Below are 23,560 nucleotides of genomic sequence, written 5' to 3'. Positions count from 1 at the left end.
ATTTTTTGTGTTATTTCTAACGAAGAAATTAGAGCGAGACAAACGAAAAATACCTGTATTCAGATTAGGTTGTTTGATTGTTGGCCAAGAGTTTAAATGAAAATTTCTAACCAAAGATGTAGATTATTGACTTACAATAATATTAAGAAATATTTTTTTTACCTTATTTTAAAATCATCTAAAAAATATTTCTAAAGTCACATTCTATTAATTTATCCATTTTTCTTCTAAATGAATATAGACTAGAATTAGTTGCGTCGAGGGTTGAGGCCCCCTTCGATATTCAAATCAAATCTTAGATATTAATAGGAAACGAGACGTATGGCCAATGCCGATGCCTATTATCTGAGAATGACATGAAATTGGGAAAAAAAATTCATTAATTTGCTTTTAAAAAAAGATGGGGTTGAGCTCTAAATCCACCCTAGTAAGTTCAAGGATGGTTCTACCCCTAACACTCTATTTGGATAGGGTAAAGAAAAAATCATTGAAGGAAGATGAAAGAGAGAAAGAATGTCTTAGTCCTTAGAGGAGGAAAAGATTAGAGTTATCCGTCGTTGTCCTCTTGAGTCCTAAGCTCTAAGGGTGTATTTGGTTAGAGGTTATCCTTGATAATCTTGGTTATCCATCCAAAATTATCAACAAAAACTCTGTTTGATTTAGGTAATCAACAATTCTTAAGTAATGCTCCATGCCCGACACGTCAGCAAAAAGGTTATACAACCCGAAATCGAAAAATTTTAGAAAACTAAGGGTGCGTTTGGTTTGCCTCATTTACATTTTCATTTTCTGAAAAACGCGCGTTTTTCATTTTTTAGAAAATGACTTTTCCGCGTTTTTCGTTTTCTTAGAAAATACTCTCATTTTCTTAAAAATAAATGTGAAAAACGTAAACCAAACGCGTTTTCCATTTTCTCAAAACATGAAAACAGAAAACAGCATGGAAAATGCAAACCAAACACCCCCTAAGGTTTTTCTTGATTCCGGGGTTAACGATTTTTTTTACCAAAAATACCCTCCGATAATAAAAAAAACGTGGAAAAAAGAGAAAAAAACGTAAAAAATCTTTAAAATTTTTAAAAAGTTAACAAAATTTAAAAAATAAAAAAAATAATAAATTTTTTAAAAATAATTTAAAATTAAAATTTAAAATTTTTAAAAATTAAAGAAATAAAAAAATTTGAAAATAAAGAAAATTTTAAATAATAATAATAATAATAATCATAATTATATGTATAGTTGGTTTTGTAACTGAGGGTAATATAGTAAAATATTAAATTAAGGTATTCATTAAACCTTGAAACAAAATAAGTTTTTGTTGTATTTCATAGGTTGAACCAAATAACATTTGGTTATGTTTTATTTCTCATAATCTTGGTTATGCGATTATCTGGTAATAACATAACAAAGGTTATATATGATAACGTGAACTAAACGCACCTTAAGATATATGCTGTGGAGTGCTAGCAGTTGGATGCTGCACGCGTTGCGTGACAAGCGATGTCACAAAGATAAGATACCTAAACAAATGAGTTAATTTAAGAATTAATATTTTGGAATAGGATGAAATTATAACAAAATATTTTTGAGTTCTCATTCTTACACTCCAAATCAGAGTATAAGAAATTTGTGCCGATTCATGAGCATGCAAGACAAAACTTACCCTTTGCTTTCCTTCTCTCCTTTACTCACTCTATCCCGGACAAAAGTCAAAATTATCATTTTTCTTATTTACCCTTTCAGCTTCTTAACTCACTCCGTTCCAAATAAGGGTCAAAATTATCATTCCCCTTATTTACCCTTTCCTTTTCTTCTCTCATCTCCTCCTAATCCCATAGTAGCAAAAAGTGATTACGTTCTTGATACATTTCTTTGATTGTGACATTGTGAAGCCCCTACTTGATAAAGTCAAAACATGGATAGGTATCACTTTTGACATCACTGACATGACCTCCTTTCTCGATACATTTCGGCAACATTATAAAGATAAGGGACAGCAAATGAAAGCAAGACATCTTGCAATTAGTTACGATCTCTCCTTGAGTTTATCTTTCTACCTAGGTTGTAGTTTGAGTTGGGTAGGTAGCTGGAGGTTGGTCGGTGATGGGTAGGTGACCGAGGTGCTGGGCGTCGAGTGGAGAGTAACCTCTGACCGTCCACCTTGACCCAAACTATAATTTAAATGGAAAGATGAATTAAAAAAATAATTATAACTAATTATGTTCATCATGATCTAATTATAATTAGATTATGAACTATCTCCTAATTCAAAAACAAATAGACAAGAGAATTCGATTTGCCGTCTAACAACCCATCGTCCGATGGGGACTATATATCTACTCCGGATCAGAGGAGAGGACAGAATGGCGAATAGATGTACCTCTCCAATATCGATATCGTTATCTTATATATGAAGAAAAAACAAAGGTGAAAAATTATACCGTCTGATTCTCAAATGGTGCATCACTGCATCTCCTTGTAACAGATAACACTGTTTTACAAAGTTTCATAATGATTGTAGCTACTTTGCCTAAATGGAGATAATTGTTATGCGTTATCCACACTTGTTGTCTTTCCTTTGCATGACGAACTCGAGTTCACGGTCCTTCATATAAATTAAGATAGGACTCCTGAGTCTTTGACTCCCGATTGCTCTGACAATCAGACATTCGGACTCAGGCTCTCTAGTACTTTAGTACTTTTTGGGCGTTTGAGCCGTCGGTCATTTGGCCTTGGTCCTCAAATCCTCATGCATTTAACACTCGAACAATCTACACTCGCTCTTTGGCGCTTGACAAATGACTACTCGGGCACTCGGCATGATGACCTAGCTATCTCAAGGCAGGCTAGTGTGAGCATTTCCTGTGGACCTTATATAGGTCGGATACCTAAGGTATCAAGTCTAATTACTAATATTTGTATACGTTTAGTGAAATACGATGAATAATGTTATTCCCCAATAATTTTTTAATTTGATTTTTGAGCTTCTAACTAGAGTTGATCATGGCCATTGAGAGATCGGAATGGAGCGGATGCGGACCTGACTTCTACATCTTCTATCAGCAGATCGACGTCCATTCGAAATCGGACGGTCACGAATAGCCCATCTGAACCGGAGAGCTTTACGAACCCGATCTGCTCTGCTTATATCGTGGCCGTCTGATTCTTTATGATCGCACTTATCGTGCGGACATTTCGCCTCGATTTCAAACTCCGTTTCGAATCCCGCCTTTTCTACAACGAGCAAAAAGCCCAACATATTTGCCATCTTTTTCATGTAAATTTCATTCCGATCCCCGGTCATTCCAGCGTCGACTCGCCATTAACGGGCCTTCGACTTCTCTGTTGACTCGGATCTGCCGGAGATGGGATCTCGCCACGAGAAGGACAAGGCGGTGAACGTTCAGGTTCTTCTCCGCTGCAGGTAGGGGAAGGAAGAGCTCCAGTTCTCTCTGTTTTACTCGATTAGGGTTAGGGGATGGAATCTATAAGGGCCCGTCTGGAGGTGTGATATGAGGCCATAGTCAATGATGCTTGTTTAGGGTTCTGACTATTTTTCATTTTTTTTTGCTGATCTGAAGGCCCTTTAACGAAGACGAGCTGCGAAACAATGCGCCGCAGGTGGTGACCTGCAACGAGTACCAGAGGGAGGTCGCGGTGTCGCAGGCGATCGCTGGAAAGCAGATTGACCGGGTTTTTACTTTTGATAAGGTGTGCCTTCGTTTTTTTTTTAATAATTTTTTTTGTCACGACTAAGTGCACTGTATGTTTGAAATCAGATTCAGTGAAGTAGGATGAAATTTCAGTATTTGCAGTGGCTTTTCATCTTTTATTTAGAGTCTGAGCAAGGAATCAGAGGTGCTTATACCTATAAGTCTACCTCTATTCTAAGCCAGTAGGGATAGAAAGAAATTTGTTCAACATTCAACTAACGAAATTACTATCCAGGAATCAGAAAAAAATCAGCAGGGTTATTTGACTATTTTCAACTAAATAAAATGGTAATTATTAAGGTTGGAATTTATCCTTCTGCCTCGTTTGTATTTTATAAATCCTATCTATACACTTATTCCCATGGTATCCTCTAAAGTACAATTCTCTATTCTGTTTTTTTTCCTCAAGTGAAGTTAACTGATTAGTTGTGATGTGAGTATTTGAATACAACCTGTCAGTTAAACATATATGCATTGAAATTTTATGATAAGAAAATGAAAACTTTATTTTCCTTTCTAATTAAAGTTTATATAACCATGGACTAGCTTCCTCGTGGAACTAAAGTGTATCTAATTCTTTTTAGACAACTTACTTCATGAAGTAATGACTAAGCCTAAAGTTATCAGTTGTGCTGTGACATAAAAATACTACAACATAATATACAGGTTAATGAATTTGCAGTTGTACTCATATTTTATCCTCATAGGTGGAATTTAGATGATGCCATGATTTAGCCATGATTGATGGTTTTGTGAAGTTTAATGTCTCAACATATGCATTAGGGGGTTTCTGAAAGATGACATTCATATGAGGATCAACTAAAGCTGTGAGAATAGCATTTTGAAGTGTGGCTATTATATCTGTGTTTTGATCATTTTTTAATCTTAATAGTTAGAGAATGATGATTTAGAATTTATTTATACTTTAATTTATTCTGATTTTATTTTGAAATTGATTTGTATTGTTTGAGTTGGTAATCTTTAATGCAGTTTCAACTATATCACTTGTTTCATTTAAGAGAAAACTCTCCATTTTTCAGGTGTTTGGTCCTTCAGCAAAACAAGCGGATCTTTATGATCAAGCTGTTGTTCCAATTGTAAATGAGGTTTTAGAGGGTTTCAATTGCACCATTTTTGCTTATGGGCAAACTGGAACTGGGAAAACTTACACAATGGAAGGCGAATGTAGAAAGGCTAAAGTATGTCATTTCTTTTTCAATGCAAGTTCTAGTTTTAGTTGTGAATCAAAATTTTGCTTACAAACCTTCCAATAATTTGAAATGAATACTTTGCTAAGGTGATAATTTAAACTGTTCCAGAGCGGCCCAAAAGGTCAATTGCCTGCAGATGCAGGTGTCATTCCTCGAGCTGTGAAACAAATTTTTGACACGTTAGAGAGACAAAATGATGAATACAGTGTAAAGGTCACCTTCCTGGAATTGTATAATGAAGAAATAACTGATTTGCTTGCTCCGGAAGAGTTATCTAAGATTGTTTTAGAGGAAAGGCAAAAAAAGCCACTTCCCCTCATGGAAGATGGTAAAGGTGGCGTGCTTGTAAGAGGTCTTGAGGAGGAGATAGTAACAAGCGCTGTTGAGATATTTTCTCTCCTAGAAAGAGGTTCAGCTAAAAGGCGCACTGCAGAGACTCTCTTGAATAAACAATCAAGGTTAGGTAGCATACTCCTTTAATTTTATTCCTTTTTATTGGAAAAGTTTTGTTATTTAATGTTCTCTTCCCATTTTTTTAACATTTCAGCCGATCACATTCTCTGTTTTCTATTACCATTCACATTAAAGAGGCTACTCCAGAAGGGGAAGAGCTAATCAAATGTGGCAAACTGAATCTAGTTGATTTAGCTGGATCTGAAAACATATCTCGCTCAGGTGCAAGGGAGGTAAGGTTCATATTTTTTGTTACTCCTACATGAAATGATATTAAATATTAGTTAAAATATTTAGTTATTTACTATCATTATACAACCTTTTTTGGTTATCTAAGTTATCATATTTTATTGGTTTTATGTGAATAATAATTGAGAAAAAAAATTGTATTTTGTGTCAACAAGATGAGCATAGATAAGATATCAACATATTAAAAAAATATAAAATCAACATGCAATTTGTGTCATGGCACTTCTTTAATAATGAGGCATTGTTCATGTAGAATTTTCCCCCTTGCTACTATGAAAGTGCAGCCCTAGTGATTCTCTATCAATATCTGGTTACAATGGATTTTCCTCGATTGCTACTCTTCAATTATCCAATGATCAAAAACTAGGTAAAGCTATATGCAAGAGCTAATATTTTTCTCCCTTCATCCATCCATATGATTGGTGAAAAGTAAAGGTCTCCTCTGTAAATGTTGCAAATTAATTTTCAATAAACATAAAATTATATCATTAACAATGATATGAATTTTACCCAAACCTTGCAATTGTTCACCAGGACTTAACTTTTATCCCCTTTTATGTGAGAAATTCTGTCCCTTTTTAGGAGTAGATGTTACAAAATTTTGGTTATGTTATGTAACCTCGATCAACTTTTACTAGAGCAAAACAAGCTATGCTCATTCCTGCTTGGATTAACATTACTCTGAATCATTCTTATTTTTGTATTCTTTTGTGTCAAGGGCCGCGCAAGAGAAGCAGGTGAGATCAACAAAAGCTTGCTTACTCTAGGTCGTGTTATTACTGCTCTGGTAGAGCATCTTGGACATATACCCTACAGGTTTAAATATTTAACTTAGTCTTTACTTTTCAATGTTTTACAGCTTTTAATCTTTAACAAAATTCTATATGTGATGTACAGAGACAGCAAACTTACACGTTTACTTCGTGATTCATTGGGTGGGAGAACAAAAACATGCATAATAGCTACTGTGTCCCCTTCTGTGCATTGCCTTGAGGAAACTCTTAGTACACTGGATTATGCTCACAGGGCTAAGAATATTAAAAATAGACCTGAGGTATAATGAAATTTTCTCTCCTTTTCTAATGCCATTTTTTTCATCAAAAATATTTTTCTATCTGGGAAAAATAAAAAATTTACAGTGTTAAAAGACAATTTAAGACAGTATGAACATCTTGAATATGATCAATAGGTACTATTTAATTAATTTGTTCAATTTTTGTGAAATCAAAATATTGGTGGTTAATGATCTTATATACAGTAGTTTAATATCTGTATAAGCAACCATACAAAATTATTCTTATATGGTATCCTTCTAAATGCTTTTTCTTGTAAGAAATTTGACCTGATTTTCACAACAGGCAGCAATCTAGCTTATGTGATAATTTGGTTTTGGCATGATTGATGAGGAATTAGTCTTTTACCCTCTGTAATTCTAGTCTATAAACATCTAAATCATTAAATTTGTGTTAAATAAATGTTAAAAGAATTATCCCTTCAGAAAGGAACTTTTGTAGATTAATGGCAATGTCTTTCATTGTTGTTTCTTAGGGTTAAATTTTAAGAAAATAAAGCTAAAAATATTTGATGGAGCAATGCGTAATGAGTTGGCAAATTTGCTTACTCAAATTGCTGTCATGTCAACATTCAACAGCAAGATTTTTTCTTAGGTTTTGAGAAACAAGTGAAACGTCTATTTTTTCCTTTTACTACTGCCACTCTTATTGCATTAAGAAATAACTGTCTGGGAAAAACTTTTTGTAATCTGATCAATATCTGTAGATGGCCCTTGAAATTTGTGAATTGATTAGGTAAACCAAAAGATGATGAAATCAACATTGATCAAGGATCTTTATGGGGAAATTGATCGCCTTAAAGCTGGTATTTCTATATATATATTTTTTTGCCAATAACTAATTGAATTTTCTTGGATAGTTAAACTAATGATTTCATATGTTAGAGGTGTATGCTGCTCGTGATAAAGTTGGTGTATATATTCCTAAGGAGAGGTACTACCAGGAGGAGAATGAAAGGAAGGTATAATTTAAGGAACAATTTTGAATCTTTTATGCCATATCCATTGAAAAATAAACTAATGCCTGTCAATTTTAGCATTCTGTATTTAGATTGAATTAGTTTTTTTTTTTGTTTATTGGCATGGTTTAGATTTCACCATTTTCAGTGTCTCTACTCCCAATACTTTATTCTTATCTTAATTAAAATTAATTTTTAGAAATTCTTTAAAGCATTCACTCAATTTGTTTTCTTTCTTGCACGAAGGCAATGGCAGAACAAATTGAGCAAATGACATCAATGATAGAGACTAATCAAAAGGTGAGAATTAACAATTTTGGTAAAGTATATAATCAACTCAATCTAAGTTGAACATATTTCTTGCAACTCATTCTTTTTGTTTCATCAGCAACTTGAAGATCTCCAAGGGAAGTACAATGGTGAACTTCAACATTCTGCAGAGTTGACTCAGACACTTGACAATATGGAGGTTGTTGGATTTAAATAATTATTCTTCTGGTTGTTGAGTTCTTTTAACTGATTTACTGCAATTGTGATGCAGAAAAGATTAGATCAGACAAGCAAGTTACTAGCTAGTGTCACAGATGATCTGAAGTGTGCCCAATATACTCTTCAGGAAAAAGAGTTCATCATCTCTGAACAGAGAAAAGCAGGTATTTAATTACTTATACAGTCTTGCAAAACTTGTGACGTTATGCTAATACTCAAAATATGCAAATCAGAAAATGCATTAGTCCATCAAGCTTCTGTCCTGTCTTCTGATTTGGAAAAATCTCTTCGTGATAATGCATCGTTATTCTCTAAGATAGGTAACTTTTGTTCTGTGAATATTTTTTTTTGTTTCTAAATTATAATAGCTTTCCATGCTATTAGCTCATATCTTAAAAACTTCACAGCTAGAGAAGACAAACTCGGTGCGACCAACAGGTCTGTTGTCAACAATTTTCAAGTTGAATTGGCAGCAAAGGTTGGACTTCTTTGCAATACTGTTATTTCATCCATAGATGAACAGAATAAATATCTTCTCTCTATTGAGAAGATGTGCCAATCTTGCCTTGATTTAAGTGAAAAGGTATGTGCTTTTAGAGGCATTTCATTGCACTCTATAATTTTTTGTTGTATGATTTATCTGATTGTTCTCTTGCTGATATAATTAATTCAGGGTGCGATCGAATTGAAGAAGAAAGTATTAGCTTCGAAATCATTGTTTGTATCACATATGGAAGCTGTTCAAAATGTTGTGAGACTTCATAAAGCTGGTAATACTGCCAACCTGGAGGAAATGTCTGATCTGGTTGCCTCCAATTGTTGCTCTCTTGATCAAGTAAGTAGCTAAATGGAACCCATATGAGTTCTTGAAATGATCTAGCAGTTATTTTCATTCTTCCATTCTTTATTAAACCATTCACCTGCTATGCTTACTTATGCATCAGTTGCTATCTCTTGGGGAGATTGAAGCTGATCAGAGCTTTAGTAATTTGCAAAAGTTATTATCCCAACACGGAGGAGAAATTGCAAATTTTACCCATGAACTTCGTGAGGTTTGCATCGCATTATCAACATTTAGTTGTTTAATTGATTTTTTTTATCCTAACCTAGTTGTACTTCATCCAGAGATTCAATGCATGCATAAACCTTGTGAAAGAAATCTCTGTGTTCACATACAGCTTACTCGATACATTTGGTCAGAAAGCAGAAAGGCTTAGAAGCCAGTCAAATCTGCTGCATGAAAGACATGTGATGTGCATACATGATTTGCAGACGGCTTATGAGGTATAATTTTTGACTCTCTTTCTACACAGATTTCGTTCTTATTCAATAATCTGATTTTGGCCCATTGATATTTTCCAACAGGAGCAATCCAAATATGAAGAAGAGAAGCTTCTTTCAGAGATAGCTGGTTTAGTATCCAGTCACATGTGTCGGCAAAAAAAACTGGTTTGCTCAAAATCCATGTTTGAAGATGTAAATTTTTTTCAAGCATTACAATCACATGTTTTGCCTTTAAGGTGGATGAGAGGCTTGCTAGTATGGAAGAAGTAGCGTTGGTTGGCAAAGAAAATGTACAAGAGATTACAACGACATTGGATGTCTTGACCACTGATGCAAAGAGGAAATGGGAAAACTTTTGCAAGGGCACCGAACATGATTTGAAGGATGCCTCCAATTTTTCTGCAGCGAAGCACTGTTGTATAGAACTCAAGCTACAGCAATGGTCAGTGCAAGTCGGATTCAGTATACCTCTCCGATCCTGTCTTAATCTAAATTTCTTTTTGATTCACCATGTCTATCTAAACAACTTTTCAGCATCGACAATGCCCATGTTGCTACTCAACAATGGAAGAAGACTCTTACTTCAGCCAATGAGCTAAGCAATAAACATGCTGCTGAGTTGGATGTTCACATAAGGTTTATATTTCCTCCATTTATTCAAGTTTTGTGAGTTTTTTCCCGATACATGACTTGATAAAATGCACAAGCACCTTTATTGCAGGTCTGCTATTGATAGCAATGAGCAACATGACATCGAAATTGCTTCTGCTCGAGATGCTGCTGTTGATGCTGCTTCAAAGAGCAGTTCAGACATAATTCAGAATCTTGAGAGTGTGTTCTTGCTTTGTATTTGAAAATCTACTTTCAGAAGTAGTGATACTGAGATTCTATTTTACCTTTTGGTTGCCTAACTGCTAAATTTTCGATCAGGTATGTTAGAACATGAGCAAGAGCGTGTGAAACAAGTGATAACTGCAGTAGAACTGCATGACACTCACATACGAGAGTTGCAGGTGTCACATGCAACTCATGCTGCTGACATCAACAGGCATGCCGAGGAAACGTTCCAAAACAATTACCAGGTAAGTTCAAACATATTATTCAACTTAAGGGAGCGTTCAAATTTAGTGAAGTCAATAGTAGCATATTCATCGAACTTTATAATGTTTTTTTATCGGCCTCCACTTATTATTGGGAACGAAACTAAGTGTCGCACCTCTTTATTTCAACATTGTATCCCAATTTTTTGTTATCATCTAAGTCTGAATCTAGATTCAATTTTTTCCCCCAGGATTACGAACCAACTGGTGAAACCCCCATGAGGTCTGAATTAGAGATTCCAAGCAGGGGGATGATCGAATCTCTTCGAACGATGCCAATGGAAGTTCTGCTCGAGGAATTCCGAGAGAACCACCCTGTTTGCACTTCCAAGCAGCAGCCTATCAAACAATCTCTTATTCCACGATCTCCGTTCACTCAGCGTAATTGACACCCCAATCTTTAATCTCTCCGCATCTAGTAATGTGGCCACATGGTTGCTTGTTTCAACGCATTGTAATCTTATTCGTCTCATGCTCACGTCCTGAGGGGATCAATCTTAGATCCCCCTTTGATTTTTAGTTTGTAACATCATCTTTGTGTTGAAAGAAACGTGAATCAGAGTACTTCAAATCATTTGGTGTCTAATAAATTAGAGGATTTTAGTTTTCAGTGATTTCGTATTATTTCGGTTCCACGTAAATAAATAAATATCATATAGGATTTTATTATGTTTTTCTATTTATATTATGTTACTTTCTAAAGTTCATGCAACAGCTTAAATTTCTCCCTTGTTGTATTATATCATGTCAATATAATGTTAGTTTAATTAAGAGCTATGATTCTCATAAGGAAAATTCTTAAGAAAAATTCTTAAAGATAGACACATAAATAATGAGATCCATCATTTCACTTTTTGTGAATCTTATCATTTATGTGTCCATCCTTAAGAATTTTTCTTAAGAATATTATTTCTCTTTAATTAATATGTACAACAAGAAATTATTATTTATATACTAGTATCTCAATCTGTGATTTGATGTTGAGGTCATTGTTTAGCCCCAAGTAAATTTTTTATCAGCCATTCAGATAAATTTAAAAAATATAGAGGAATTCTGATGGACTACCCAGTAGCAATGTAGCATCATGAATGATTCAAATACGATGTATAAGTGCATGAGAGATTAGATCTCCGTGTTGGTCTTGGGACAGATTAGCGGGAGCGTTGGGGGTGAGCATATTCGCCTTTTTGCTACAATAGGAGACTAGATCTCTCATTTACTTTCTTTGTGTTAACTCTGGGATGGTTTGATGGGGGTGCTGAGGACGAGTGTATTCGTCTTTTGCCATCATGAGTAATTAGATCTCTTGGTCCATAAAAATATAGATCAGGAATGATCCATTTCTAATTGTGGTCGGATCGTAATTATGGTTCGGCTGCAATTAGTTACGATGCCTTTATAGATTCATCGTCTCCATCAGATTATAATTTGGGTCAGAACAGGTGGCCTCTCGGAGGTCTCCTCTTGCTCAGTGCTCGACAACCTGGACACTTACCCACTTCCGACAGCCTCAGGGTGGCCTCCGGTCGTCTGCTCTGATCTAAACTATAATTTGGTGGGGGCGATGAACCTATGAAGGGATTGCAATTACAATCCGGGCACAATTGAAAGTGGGCCATCCCCTAGTCCATTTTTTTGTGGACCAAGAGATCTGTTCTCGTGCCTGGGAGACTCTCATCTTACTTTTCATCGTCGCGTCGTGGCTCAGGCGGGATCCTCCAGTCCACACTTTGTCGACCAAAGCATGAACCACAAAAATTTATTGGTTAATTTAAATAGACCCCACCTGTTTAGCAGGTGGGATCCATATAAATCAACCAATCAGTATAGTGGTATGTCCTCTACACCGCATTTTGTAGTATAGAGGATCTACTCTCGTTGTGGTTATTGTTAGTAGGATGAGATCATCTGGACCGTAAAAGTTGTTCCAATCCTACCAATTGCATTAGTAGGGGCAATGGTGGGAGCCATAATCTCCCATCAATTTCCTTTTCCTTGGTATAGGAGCGGACCAGGAATAAGTGACTATTGTAATATAAAATTAATATTGGTCAATTGTTTTTAAAAATAAAAAATAGACTCTAGCTGGATGAGATGTTATTTTTGTTTCGATAATAAATAAAAAAGGAGTTTTGTTTGCTCAAATAAATTTAAGGTGCGGAATGAAATTTTCTCTTTTTTTTTGTCTAAATATTTAATAAAATATCTGTCAAAGGTCACTTGTTATTCCTTTCATCGGCGACGAACGAAAAAGCGCAGAAGGAGAGGATTCGATCTCGCCTCGTCTAGGGTTTCCCGATTGGGATCGGAGATGAAGATTACTGCCCTCCTCGTGCTGAAGAACTCCGGTGCCGGCGACACCTCCTCCTCCTCCTCTTCCGGGACAGATCCCGTGGTCCTCGCCAACGCCTCCGACGTCAGCCATTTCGGGTACTTCCAGAGGTCGGCCGCCAAGGAGTTCATCCTCTTCGTCTCCCGCACCGTCGCCAAGCGCACGCCCGCCGGCCAGCGCCAGTCCGTCCAGCACGAAGGTCCTCTTTGACGCCGCGAAATTCAGCTTTTTCTTCGATCGTACCCGGTGCATTTTGTGTATCGTTTCTCCAATTTGAGAAATTGGTGGCGGATGATGCGCAGTTTCTTCTTCATTCGACTAAATTTGCACTTTTTTATTTTGTGCAATTTGTCAATTCCGCGTCTTGTGAAAAAAGGGGGTCATCTTTAAGTTACCAGTATGGCATCAAACTAATCTAAAGACTCCATGATTGGGTAAATTTTGGGTTTTCTGGATTTTACTAACGACGTGTCTTGTGTAAAACCAAAAGTTGTCTATATAAGTTCTCAACGTGGCATCAAACCAATCATAATATTCGCCATGAATTGGGTAATTGTGAGGTTTCAGAATTAGAATAGCATACTGTAGTTTTCATTTTTCTCTGCCAAGGTAGATTTCTTCAGTTTTATTATGGCTAATAGTTAATCTCCTTCTTTCTTTGATGATTTTCAGAGTACAAGGTGCACTCTTATAACCGAAATGGCCTTTGCGCTTTGGCTTTTATGGATGATCATTATCCAGTGCGAAGTGCATTTTCTCTCTTAAACACGGTAATTGCTTCTTTTTTTTCTGGCATATGATGCATATGCTTCTACCAACAACAATGGTCGTCTTAAACCACGCATATGTTACTGTAAAAAATTTAGTTAACTTCAACTTGTTCCTCGCTTGAATCAGTTCAACTTAAGTTGTCTCATTTCAGGCTTATGCGCATATTTAGGTTCTCCTTATGGGAGCTTTAATGTGTAAATTTGCACTCAATGTACACTTCTTGTCCCCTCAAAAGTAGCAATTCCGACAAGTTTTCTTTTCTATTCTCTGTCCCCAGTTCCATTTTCATGTATCCATCAGTTACAAGTATGCTTGAAGAACATTGAAATGAGCGTGTACTATAAGAGAATGGGCAGTCTGAGTAACCCAGTCACCTTTATTTTTAGTTTCATATTAGGTTCACCCATTACTCCCAATGATAATACCAAACACTTCTTTTGTAAGATGTACCCTCTTACATAGAAAGGCATATTGAGGAAGGTAAAGGTTTGATGGGAACGTTGTGGAGCTTCTAGAGTCTTAAGTGAAGGTTGTGCCACTTAGGTTACCACCGCCTGTGATACATAATCTACTTGAGTGTTTGTGAGTCAGGAAACAATACACACAACTTATTTTTGTAAAGATGAGATGCTAAGACAAATAAAAAATATTGTAGTTAGGGAGCAATTGGGTGCAATTTCAGTAGTCAGTAAAATGAATGAAAAATAGAATGCAAATGGTCAAATATGATCAACAAATTTTGTTGTTACACAAACTGAGTCAATGAGACACAGAAAACTTTAATTAGAAATAATTTGGAACATTTGAAGATCACTAATTATATGATTTTGCATTGAGTTACAACGAGGAATAGATCCTTGTTACATTGATTCAAGATTTGATATCCTAACCTTCAATTTATTTAGTTCTCGATGCAAGCTAAATCTAGCATTACATAGTATCAGTTTCAGAAGTTATCTTCTTTTGCTTTTAGAGAAGTTCCATAATATTCTTTGGCAATATCCTACTGAGGAAATTTATGCTGTTTTCTTGACCTTATCATCTGATATGGGACCCTGGGTCTTATGATTGTAAATTGCCTTTGATTCTTGTATTCCAGACTATATTCAATCTTGATAATGACATAATATTATTGGTTGATGATTGTAAGCAATGTTTTGCAGATTATACTTCCTTGTAAAGGGATTTGGAGTTTACACTTCCTTAGCTCTAAGTTTTTCCTAATCATATTTCAGGGTTCAACTTTCTCTAATGTTGGTTTCTATGGGAATATATACTTGACTATTTCATGTCTTTCAAAACTCTAAATCTGTTTAAGTACTAGATGGAGATCCGAAGACTAATTTTTGTGGGTTCAATGTATTCTAATCATACTTCAGGATTTGCATCATTTCAATTTGGTTCTTGTGGGTGTTATGTCATACTTTCGTTAAACTTGTTATTTCAGTTTTTCTATTTGCATTAGAGTTTTTCTATATGCTCAAGGTACTGGATGAGTATCAGAAAACTTTTGGGGAGTCTTGGAGAGTCCAGCAGACTGATTCAACTCAACCATGGCCATTTCTAACTGAAGCATTGACAAAATTTCAGGTTTGTCTTGATTTTAATTGTGGTTTTCCACCGGTGTCAGCATTTGGTTTAATTTAATAACTTCAAAAAATTTCATGATGGAAATGCACAAGATAGCTCTTTTATTAAAGTGATGGCTTTTCTTCGTTCTTTTGTTTGTATTGTCTGATAATGTGATAAATTTTCTTAAATATTGCATATCATTTTGATTGAAAATTGTTTTGACACTTTGCCACTCTTATTTAAATCATTATTTTATTAGCTTCAATGAATAACTTTGCTCTTATTTCTCTTACTAGGATCCTGCAGAGGCTGATAAGTTGCTGAAAATTCAGAGGGACCTAGATGAAACTAAGATTATCCTTGTAAGCACACCCTTTTGCAACTCTTTTATGCTTTGGAAACATCCATTTTATTGGTTAAAAGACTAATTAAAAAAACAAAGTGAGCTTATGTTTGCTGTTCATTTATCTACTCAACTAATCACAGTAAAATGGAAAAAATCATCAGTAGAGGAGCCATATATAATTATTTTGGACGCTGTGGCCCTTTTAACCATTCCCTGTTCGCTGCTCAGAACAATTAAAAAATCCTATGTTTCAGCTTCATTCTTCACCAGATGATAGTATGGGCTGCAGAAATTGTGATTTTATACTGCAAAACGTGAATATATAACTTATTTCCCTTCTCATTTGGGCATTACTTGCGAGAATGTTGGGTATCCATTCTGTCAATACTTAAATGATTGTACTGCTCATGTCAAAGTCCATGAAATGTAGGCATTTTCAGTTTGGAAATGTCTTGGAATGTTGCTATTTGATATTAAATCTTTGCCTAGTGATCTTCTGAAACTTCCCATGTGATTGAAATTGAAGCATGCAGCATCTGCCTTGTGTCGAAATTGATGTCTTTTTTTGTATCTCGCAAATATTAAATTAAATTTGTCAAATAAATGGTTTATCTGACAAAAAAAACTAGAAAATGTTAACATTCTATTAACGGATGAGAACTTGTAGCGACTTTGAGTAACTTTTACTAATCATTGTCCCTTTTTTTGGAAAATCATGCAGCATAAAACTATTGATAGTGTGCTCGCCCGAGGAGAAAGGTTGGATAGCCTAGTGGACAAGAGTTCAGATCTCAGCGCAGCATCACAAGTAAGCTTGACTCTGCTTCAGTATATAGTAGTTCAATGTAATGGTTGATAACAGTGCATTACATCCTTTCAATACACATGCTAGAGAACAAACTTAATAAGAAATCATTAATGTTTGCCTAAAGAATAAGCAACAAACTTGAAAAAACTTTGGAGATTCAGTCAATGAAAAGGCCAGCAATTAACGAGAACCAATTCCGGCGATTAAGTTATTATACTTGAAGAAGCTAGTGAACTCTGTATTGGAAAATTGATTGAGAAAGGGCAGAACATTTGTAGGTATAATTACATAGAAAGCTTCTAGTGTATTTCTATGATTGTACCCATTACATATATATATTTTGTCACATATATAAGATTTTAAAGATCTAAATCACCGTTAACATTATTTATGATATGTAAAAAATAAATAGAAAGATAGGTTTTTTAGTAGGTCATATTTTAGCTTAATTATCAACTAGGTTTGCTGACCCACTTTTTGAGCAATTAATACCCCCCGGTAACAAGCCAATTTGTTACCTTACTTTCCTTTCAAGCAGTGGGTTGAAGCAGTTAATGCAAGCAGTGAAAAGCCCAAGTCACAATCCGTGCATTAAGGTAGCCTAACGTCCTAGGGTAACTTATTACCTAGTAAAGAGGCATGTAGTTGTGCCATGTTTTTACTCTACACCCAACATACATCACCTGAAGTGGAAGGGAAGAAGTAGTTGTTTAGCATACGAGCATATCACTAGATGGCTGAAGCCAAGACTTTCACTTCCATAAGGGCAAGTCAAGGACCCATATGGGTGTGCTTCTTGTTTATCGATATAATATGAGGAACACTGCCCTTTCTAATTACCGCTTACTTCCACCATCCATTCTGTCCAAAATTTAACACCCAATAGACATTCTACCTTTAACAATTTTGCATAGTTATGCCTAATTGGTGATTATGTTTTCGATCCAATCTTTATACCATTTCAGTGTAATGAAATCAATATAAGAGCAGAACCAATCATTCAACATGCAAGTTTTTTTCATTTCTGTTTTCCTGTTGTTCCATTTGACACTATGCAGAGTAGTTTTAAGCTTAACACCTTGCACTGATTTTTTTGTTTTTTTTGTTTGATCCTATTGTATTTGTTCACGCGAAGATGTTCTACAAACAAGCCAAGAAAACCAATCAATGCTGCACCATGCTGTGACATTGCCAGAGGAGAAATCTGGGTATCAAATTTCATTGTGTGCGCATTCTCTGTTTGGATAGTAGTTTACATAAATACGGTTCCATCAAACATTTCAAATATACCATCCCCTACGTTGAAGTGATTGCTCTTTCACTGCCCTGCCAATTATAACATCTTTGTCTCACTTAATTACTCCATACTTTTGGTGGTGTCATTATTAACCCGATGCGAGTAATGTTGGTGATCTTGCGGATCACTACATGGTAACGTGATTACTTATTCATTTCTCTATCTCATTCACTTGGTCTGTACTCTTTCGCATGGTTTATATCTGTAACGCTTCTTTAAAGTTAATAATGTTTTTACGACTGGAGTGGATCAAATGGTTGATTTGTGTTATGGTTAGTTTGAGAAATTTTGATGGGATTGGAACTTCCCTCAAGGAGCGTGTATTATAATTGAAGACTCACGGTGTAGCCGAGCCGATAATCACGGGACAAATTTGCAACGTGTATAAAATTGAAACTTTGGTCAATATAGAACTAACTCTAAAAGTTAAAAAGATCTAAAGAAACAAAAAACCTCAATAAACTCAGAAATCAGAACTCAATTTGAGCCATATAGAACTTCCCCTCAAGGATCGTGTATCATAATTTCTCTGGGTCGAGAAATTATAACAGACTGTAGCGAGCTAGCCCACATGTGATAAACTTGTATCAATGTATTCTAATTTCTCCTTTTGATAGTCTTGAAGTTTTGTACGAATGCCAAGTGGGAATCTCATTTAAATTAATAATATACAACAATGCATTAATTTTAATTTAAAATATCAATTTCAACTTAACATTTCGAAATGGCACTTGGACAATTTAAAATAACATTTACATGCAAATAAAATCTTATAGGTAAATTGAAATTCAACCATCATTACATTTAACATACTATATATATGCACTTTTTTAGGGCATAGTTTTCAAATGCAGGATAGATCTGTTAGCAACCTGAATGATTTACCCAATCGCGATATTGAAGACATCCACATGTCAGTAGCAAATGGACGGTGCAGATTGCAAATAAGATAGCTATTCGTTATATTAGAAGAAACAGATATCTATTTACTGTAACCAAAATAAGCCACCACCCATACTATAATACCAAGTTATTACCAAGTTAAGGATGCCTAATCCAGGGACCATGAATCTCTTGCTTGCTGCAACATGAGATGGTTCAACTTCCACAAGCCATGCAATCTTCACGGTTTTCTAAAGCACAGGCAATTTCATCGCCTTTCTCGACTGGCTCAGTTTTCTGCAGTAGAAACCCAGGAAAGCCCACAGAAGATTGTGAGCAACAATACAAAAGTCGAAACTTTGAACAAAATCAAGTGACCTTTTACCCCAAGTGCAGAAGTGTCGACAGTGAACTTGATTGCATCTGCAGCTGCTCGCGAACGAAGATAGTACATCCCAGTCTTTAGTCCCTTTCAAGCCACAATTCAAAAACAAGAAGCTTCAGCACGCATATGACAGTGAGGATACAGTAGTTGAATCTTCCTTGTTAGTTGCAGACCTTAGACCAAGCGTAGAAATGCAGTGAAGTTAGTTTCCCGAAGTTAGGTTGATCCATATGAATGTTAAGGCTTTGGCTCTGATCAATGTAGCACCCACGATCGATTGCCATGTCAACCAATGTCCTTTGCTTGATTTCCCAGACAGATCTAGCACCAGAAAGGCAGTAGCATAAATAATCGAATAAGTAAATCCTAGACATCAGTGACGGAAATGCGCGAACCATACTTGTAAACTGCTTTTAAATCATCTGGAATCTCTTGAATGTTAAGAACCGAACCATCTTGATTGATGATCTTATTCTTTAAATCCAGTGACCAAAGACCCTTTGTGGTCAAGTCATGTAATAGATGCTTGTTGACCACAACAAATTCTCCACTGCAAAAACAAGTGAAAGATTCAAGAGAATTAATTAAAGTTTTTTTAATCTCTTCAACCAGAGAATGTTTGGATCATCCAACTAAGTTTAAGAATACCTCAGAACTCTGCGATTGTAAATATTAGATGTGTAGGGTTCAAAACATTCATTGTTGCCAAGAATCTGACTGGTTGAAGCAGTAGGCATAGGAGCAACAAGAAGGGAGTTTCTGATTCCATGCTTCAATATCATTTCCCTTAAAGCTGTCCAATCCCATCGATCCGACGGAACTACATTCCACATGTCGGGTTGAAGGATTCCCTGCAGACAATTGTAAAGGTTAGAGAAATATGCAATTATAAAAAGGAAACAAAACTAAAGTCGCCGAGTGTTCTATAGCAGATAATGATGAACATATATATACAACAAACCTGAGTAAAAGAAGGGAACTACAAGGACATGTACACACTTGGATTAGCCAAGTTTTTTTGTGTTCTTAACAAAATGTGTAAGACAAGTTGCAATGTTCAGTAGAAGGAAAGGCATGAACCTTGCTTACTGGACTCCCTTGATATGTCTCATAGGGGCCTTCTTTGACTGAAATTTCTGAAGAAGCCTTCAAAGCGTGATAGTATATAGTCTCAAATATATCCTTGTTCAGCTGTCGAGCCTGGAAGAAGAATGAACTATAGTTGCCAAATGCACACTGGAAATCCATGACCCATAAAACTGAAATGATCTTAGCAATTACCTCAGGTGACTCAAAAGGCATGCCCAGTAAGATAAAAGTGTCGGCCAAACCCTGAACCCCGATACCAATTGCTCTATGCTGTAGATTTGATCTCTTTGCAGTTTCCACTGGGTAGTAATTAACATCAATAACTTTGTTGAGATTTGCCGTCACAATTGCAGTAACCTGTAAGATAAAGTATGTGATTGATATAGAATTAAATTCAAAGTCGGTATATTTTGTTTAAAAACTTACAACTGACCTCAGCAAGCTTGTCAAAATCAAAGTATCTGTTCTTTGATCCAATGCTACCAACCAGTTTGGATGGATGAGACTCAGATGAGACATCCTGGAAGAATTTAGCAAAAATGAGAACACGACAAGAGAATCAAATTTAATGCAGGATATATACCACAAGCAAAACATCGAAATAACATACTTTCTCCTTCACAAACCGTGGCAAGGCGATAGATGCCAAGTTGCACACAGCAGTTTCAGTTGGGCTTGTGAACTCAATGATTTCAGTACATAAGTTTGAGGATTTGATCGTTCCCAGATTCTGTTGATTGCTCTTTTGGTTGCAAGTATCCTAAGGATGCACGCAAATGCCAAATGAACTGCCAGTAAAACAAATTGCTTTTATCATAATGAATAATACCAATTAGTACCTTAAAAAGCATATATGGTGTTCCAGTTTCTATCTGCGATTTCAAGATTTCAAACCAAAGGTTTTGTGCTGCAACAACTTTCCTGGCCTTTCCCTAAAATTACATTAAGTGCAACCAGCAATAAACATAAGTGATATCGATATTTCAAAACTTGAATTTTCTTAAAAAAATTCTACCTCTCTCTCATACTTTGTGTAGAGATTTTCAAACTCATTGCCCCAACAGTCAGCTAATCCAGGAGCTTCACTGGGGCAAAACAAAGACCACTGGCTATTACTCTTTACCCTCTCCATAAAAAGGTCAGGAATCCATAGGGCATAAAACAGATCCCTGGCTCTGTGTTCTTCCTGAAAATTAGTAAAAGAATAAGTGCTAAACGATAAGTAATATATGAAATGTGACAGACAAAAAACAATTTTCATCTAGTAATTAACTAAGTGTATCATCAGTATTGGTCTTTCCTTCACAAAAAGAAATAGTTAATAAAAAGTTGATGATTGGCAAGACTAAATTTATTGCACAGAATTCATTCGAGCTAGAGTTGGAGAATAGTGACTCTTCATCAAATGCAACCAAATTAATTAGATGGATGTTCCCAGTTGCAATATTCATATAAAGCTTCTGTGTCATTGCAACATAGTTTGTGGTTATATAAGAAATAAGTGTTTTGAAGAACTAAAAAACAACTCAGAACAATGGAACATTCACCATACAAAATAAACACATAAAAAAGACATACCTTTCCGTGATTCTTCCTCAAATCAAGGAATTCATATACATCAGCATGCCAAGGTTCCAAATACACAGCAAATGCACCTAAAGTTCAGTAATATATGTGCACTTATTTACAGTCATAAATCATATATAAGTGCTGAGAATAAATCATAGTCACATTACCTTTTCTTTTGCCTCCCCCTTGATCAACATAACGGGCAGTATCATTGAACACTCTCAACATTGGAATGAGGCCATTAGATGTCCCATTTGTCCCACGGATATAAGATCCGGTAGCACGAATATTATGGATGGAAATGCCAATTCCTCCAGCTGACTTGCTTATGACAGCACACTCTTTCAAAGTTTCATAGATTCCCTCAATGCTGTCTTCTTTCATGCAAACCAAGAAGCAGCTACTTAGCTGTCAAAATCATTCACCAGCATAAACAAACGAATAGCCAAAAGTAACTAGAACATAGAATGTGATTAAAATCCAATACTTGAGGCTTTGGTGTGCCAGCATTGAACAAGGTAGGAGAAGCATGGGTAAACCACCGTTGGGACATCAAGTGGTAGGTCCTGATAGCAGAGTCAATATCATCCTTGTGAATTCCAACAGAAACTCTCATGAGCATGTGCTGAGGCCTCTCCACTACCTTACCTGAAACTCTTAGGAGATATGATCTCTCAAGAGTTTTAAATCCAAAATAATCATAGTCAAAGTCCCGGTCATAAATAATCTCGTTATCCAGTCGCTCAGCATTCTGTAAGTGATGCAACAAGAAGAAATTGTGAAGCAAGCAAGGCTTGTGAGTGAACTAAGTATTTGTAATATTTAACAAACTTCAAACTTGAAGTAATAATGTTTGTCCAATAACCAAATGATTCTCTAAGTAAATATTTGTTCATATCAGAAAGAAAACATCTTTGCAGTGCTATAAAAAGAACTAAATGATGCTTTAGGGTAAACATTTGTTTTAATCTGAAAAAAACTAATTAGAGACTCCCTATTCTTTACTAGAAGTTATGTTACTAAAAGCTGAGTTCATTATTTGAATAAACATAAACTATGTATCAAGGAAACAACCTATAGTGACAGCAATTTTTCCGTCACGAGAAATCATAGCAAGAATAAGGTTCTTAAAAGGCAACTCACTTTGATGACGATCTGAAAAATGTCATCAGCAATCAAAGGAGCCTCCTGCCCAGACCTCTCATTGATGTGATTATACATCACCTTGATCCTGAATTAACAACCATCAAGATTCCACAATCCTAAATTGCAATAACCAAGTGAAAGAAAGAGTGGCATGAAAACGGAGAGGATTGTTACGTCTCTGAGAAGGATTCCAGCGTATTTTTGTGGAGATTTGACACCGCAATCCTGGCAGCAAGCTTACAAAAGAAAGAAAGAAAGAAAACACAAAAGATCAGGCAACGACTGAATAACGGATCGAGGGGACAGAAAGCCTTAAACATACCAGCGCGTAGTCAGGGTGGCTAGCGGTCATGCCGGCCGCCGTCTCCGCGGCGAGTTCGTCGAGTTGGCTAGTGGAGACGCCCATGTAGACGCCGGCGCAAACCTTCTGCGCGACCAGCACTGGGTCGCAGTGCTCCTGGCTGAGGCCGTAGCTCAGCCTCTGGAGCCGCACCGTGACCTTGTCGAAGCGAACCGGCTCTCGCCGGCCGTCCCGCTTCACAACGTACATCTCGATCGGGAAATTCGTCGAGCAGGTGGAGGGGATCGGCTCGGGAGTCGGGAGCGGTGCTTTGGGCGGAAAAAGAATGAGAGCGAGCGAGCGATCGATTGGGCGGAGAGAGAAGCGAACCCAACTGGCAACTGGCGCTTGACCGATTTCGAATTTGAATCGTCTTCCTTGGAAAGGAAGCAATCGATCTCTCTCCCACTTTTTTCGGGATCAACTCAAGAATTGGCGTCCGCAGCAATCCATTTATTATTATACAACTGTTTTGGCGCCTTTCTTCCAACGT

General features: G+C 36.2%; 3 protein-coding genes across 3 annotated transcripts; 2 read left to right on the top strand and 1 right to left on the bottom strand.

The window, feature by feature from the left end:
• Positions 1-3,269: 3,269 nt before the first annotated feature.
• Positions 3,270-11,140, top strand: LOC121988621 (kinesin-like protein KIN-5C). Its single transcript, XM_042542147.1, has 23 exons — positions 3,270-3,424; positions 3,582-3,711; positions 4,754-4,912; positions 5,033-5,382; positions 5,472-5,610; positions 6,345-6,442; positions 6,524-6,680; positions 7,435-7,504; positions 7,584-7,660; positions 7,904-7,957; positions 8,046-8,126; positions 8,199-8,310; positions 8,380-8,466; positions 8,554-8,729; positions 8,820-8,981; positions 9,091-9,198; positions 9,272-9,430; positions 9,512-9,595; positions 9,667-9,872; positions 9,965-10,066; positions 10,152-10,261; positions 10,361-10,512; positions 10,722-11,140. Exons 1-23 carry the CDS (start codon positions 3,366-3,368, stop codon positions 10,917-10,919), a joined length of 3,030 nt encoding a protein of 1,009 aa, XP_042398081.1. The 5' UTR covers positions 3,270-3,365; the 3' UTR covers positions 10,920-11,140.
• Positions 11,141-12,740: 1,600 nt separating this feature from the next.
• LOC121988620 (VAMP-like protein YKT61) lies at positions 12,741-17,910 on the top strand. Its single transcript, XM_042542146.1, has 6 exons — positions 12,741-13,061; positions 13,535-13,632; positions 15,119-15,223; positions 15,502-15,567; positions 16,273-16,359; positions 17,495-17,910. The coding sequence occupies exons 1-6, from the start codon at positions 12,842-12,844 to the stop codon at positions 17,543-17,545; spliced, it is 627 nt and encodes a 208-aa protein (XP_042398080.1). The 5' UTR covers positions 12,741-12,841; the 3' UTR covers positions 17,546-17,910.
• Positions 17,911-18,570: 660 nt separating this feature from the next.
• On the bottom strand, positions 18,571-23,560 carry LOC121988619 (ribonucleoside-diphosphate reductase large subunit-like). Its single transcript, XM_042542145.1, has 17 exons — positions 23,050-23,560; positions 22,902-22,963; positions 22,725-22,812; positions 22,069-22,332; positions 21,749-21,989; positions 21,591-21,667; positions 21,028-21,198; positions 20,852-20,944; positions 20,623-20,772; positions 20,446-20,532; positions 20,205-20,369; positions 20,004-20,123; positions 19,572-19,774; positions 19,324-19,473; positions 19,097-19,244; positions 18,924-19,007; positions 18,571-18,835 (listed from the first exon to the last, which is right to left on the bottom strand). The coding sequence occupies exons 1-17, from the start codon at positions 23,275-23,277 to the stop codon at positions 18,755-18,757; spliced, it is 2,412 nt and encodes an 803-aa protein (XP_042398079.1). The 5' UTR covers positions 23,278-23,560; the 3' UTR covers positions 18,571-18,754.

This window comes from Zingiber officinale, chromosome 6B (assembly GCF_018446385.1).
Source record: "Zingiber officinale cultivar Zhangliang chromosome 6B, Zo_v1.1, whole genome shotgun sequence".
NCBI classification, from domain to species: domain Eukaryota; kingdom Viridiplantae; phylum Streptophyta; class Magnoliopsida; order Zingiberales; family Zingiberaceae; genus Zingiber; species Zingiber officinale.
Note: the sequence above shows the minus strand (reverse complement) of the source record. Positions and strands in the feature narration are given on the sequence as shown.